Source organism: Acyrthosiphon pisum, unplaced genomic scaffold (assembly GCF_005508785.2).
Source record: "Acyrthosiphon pisum isolate AL4f unplaced genomic scaffold, pea_aphid_22Mar2018_4r6ur Scaffold_21493;HRSCAF=24109, whole genome shotgun sequence".
Taxonomy (NCBI): Eukaryota; Metazoa; Arthropoda; class Insecta; order Hemiptera; family Aphididae; genus Acyrthosiphon; species Acyrthosiphon pisum.
The window spans coordinates 1-2,565 of NW_021770966.1; the positions used below are offsets into that span (position 1 = coordinate 1).

Sequence of the window (2,565 nt, forward strand, 5' to 3'; positions counted from 1 at the left end):
TCAACTATTGTAATACGGGCCCTTAGGGACACGGTTTTGGGGGGTGGGGCTAGTACATAGGCATGTCGTGATGAATTTATGTATGGAAATTGGAGGCTACAGCCTATTATGTTTCTGGTAAACAACAGATATTCTAAAAATGTAACTACAAAAAATTTACGTAAGGAGGGAGGGGGCTATAGTTTCCTTAGACACTCGCCCATTATTGCCTATGAGCTGGTGAAGGCTTTTTTTTTTTTGTCGTTTATTTAATTTAAAATGTTTCAGTACACAGGGTGCTATTACAAGTAATTATTTTTTGAATGAATTAGGTTATATTATGTACATAAGTTATTTACATTGATGCAATTGATTGATTAAATTATAATTATATATAGTGTAAGTGTGTACTTCTATGGAATGGCGGACATTTTCCCCCCGAACTTTTTCCCCCCGGATGCCTTTCGGCGTAGTAAGACATTTTCCCCCCGATACATTTTTGATGCGGACATTTTCCCCCCGTTTTTTTTTTTTATTTTTAATTATTTACCTTCGAATATAAAATTATTATTTTTAACACATATTTTTAGCTTTTATTCATATTTATTTTTTTTATTTTTGTAAAAACTGTACGTTAACTAATAAATCTTTAATCTTAATTTCAATAAAAAATAATAAATAATATTGAAAACAAGTTAAGTCAAAATATAATTTTAAATAAAAGTAAAATAGTAGTAAACTAATATTGAATTAGATGGGTAACATTGAAATCAAAAATTGTGTCCAAAACCCAGTCAATTACTAAGACTATTAAGATAACATTTTTATACAATCTTACATCGTTATGAGCATTATCGAGTCAATATTTTATATCCAAACTGTTCAAAGCAGTTTAGTAGTGGTTTAGTGGTTATAGTGGTTATATACGTAATACGTTTTAAAATAAAAATTATTGTTATACATTTTTTTTTTTGTGATCATGGATAAAATACAAATTCTTAAAACAGACAGAGGAGGTTTAAAAATTGTTTTTAAAGACTATATGTATACAAAACAAAAAAATCTCGCCAATAACAAAATTAGATGGGAATGTGTGGAAAAAAAAAAGAAAAATTGTAAAGGTAGTGTAACAACTGATCATAAATGATTTTAAATGTATTGAAAAATATTAAACACAAGAACCATCCACCCTCTCCAGCACAAGTAGAAGTAACAAAAGTCATGTTGAATATGAATGCTAAAGCCCAAGACAATTTTGATACTCCTTCCAGACTTTTCGCAGTAGAAACATCCAATTTATCAAACGAAGCAATGATTTTGTTAACAGAAGAAAAATCGGTCAAAAGATCACTAAGAAGAATTCGGAATAAAAAGTATCCTTCGCTATGCCCTTTATCGGAATTAAAAATAAATGGTATTTGGGCTACTACGGGAGGGCCTGAACCAAAACCGTTTTTATTATTTGATAATGAAAACAATACCAATCGAATAATTATTTTTGCGTCTCCAGAAGGAATGTCAGAGTTATCAAAATCTGTCAAATGGTGTATGGATGGAACTTTTTTTACTTGTCCTAAAGAATTTTATCAAGTATACATAATTATCATGCATGTATTAAAAACACATCAGTTCCATGTGTTTATGCTTTATTACAAAGAAAAACTAAAGAAATTTACGTTGAACTTTTATCAACACTTAGAAGTTTGCTGTCCGAGTTGAAATTAAAAACTATAAGTATTGACTTTGAACAATCCATGATTCAAGCTATTGAATTAGTATTTGTCGACATTAATATCCAATGTTGTTATTATCATCTTTCTCAAAGTATTTGGCATAAAGTTCAAAACATAGGATTAGCTACAAAATATAAGGAAAATGAAAATGTTCGTCAAATAGTTGGCATGTTGAAAGGTTTAGCTTTATTGCCTCTGAAATATGTTAAGAAAGGTATGTAATATCATATATTATGTTAATAATATTATTAACAATATATGTTTTGTTATATTTATTGGTTAGGTATGTCTGTGCTGTATGATTTATCAAATGACCTCAATGATCCAGATGTCGATGAACTATTGTTGTACTTTGATAGAACATACGTCAATGGAACCTACAAGAGAACTACTACATCTTTTTTTATTTTTATGTCGACATTTTCAGCCAATTGTATTAGTTATTAATTTATTATATTTTGTATATACAATTTTTTTTTATTTTTATGTCGGATTTTTGGCCAACTGTATTGTACTATATTATATTATTTAGACAATCTTTTATTTAAAATTATATTTTTATTATTTAATTATTTTTTATTGAAATTAAGATTAAAGATTTATTAGTTAACGTACAGTTTTTACAAAAATAAAAAAAATAAATATGAACAAAAGCTAAAAAATATGTGTTAAAAATAATAATTTTATATTCGAAGGTAAATAATTAAAAATTAAAAACAAAAAAAAAACGGGGGGAAAATGTCCGCATCCAAAAATTTATCACGGGAAAATGTCCTACTACGCCGAAAACAGCCGGGGGGGAAAATGTCCGGATACCGTTTTTTACACCTATAGATCATCCATTTTATTTTAA

General features: G+C 28.0%; 1 protein-coding gene across 1 annotated transcript in view; it reads left to right on the top strand.

The window, feature by feature from the left end:
* Positions 1 to 1,081: 1,081 nt before the first annotated feature.
* The window catches only part of LOC115034906, a 2,069-nt gene continuing 585 nt past the window's right edge, over positions 1,082 to 2,565 (top strand). The window contains exon 1 of the mRNA XM_029492427.1: positions 1,082 to 1,569. Within this exon, the coding sequence (XP_029348287.1) occupies positions 1,123 to 1,569 (447 nt within the window). The 5' untranslated portion in view covers positions 1,082 to 1,122. The remainder of the gene's footprint in view (positions 1,570 to 2,565) is intronic.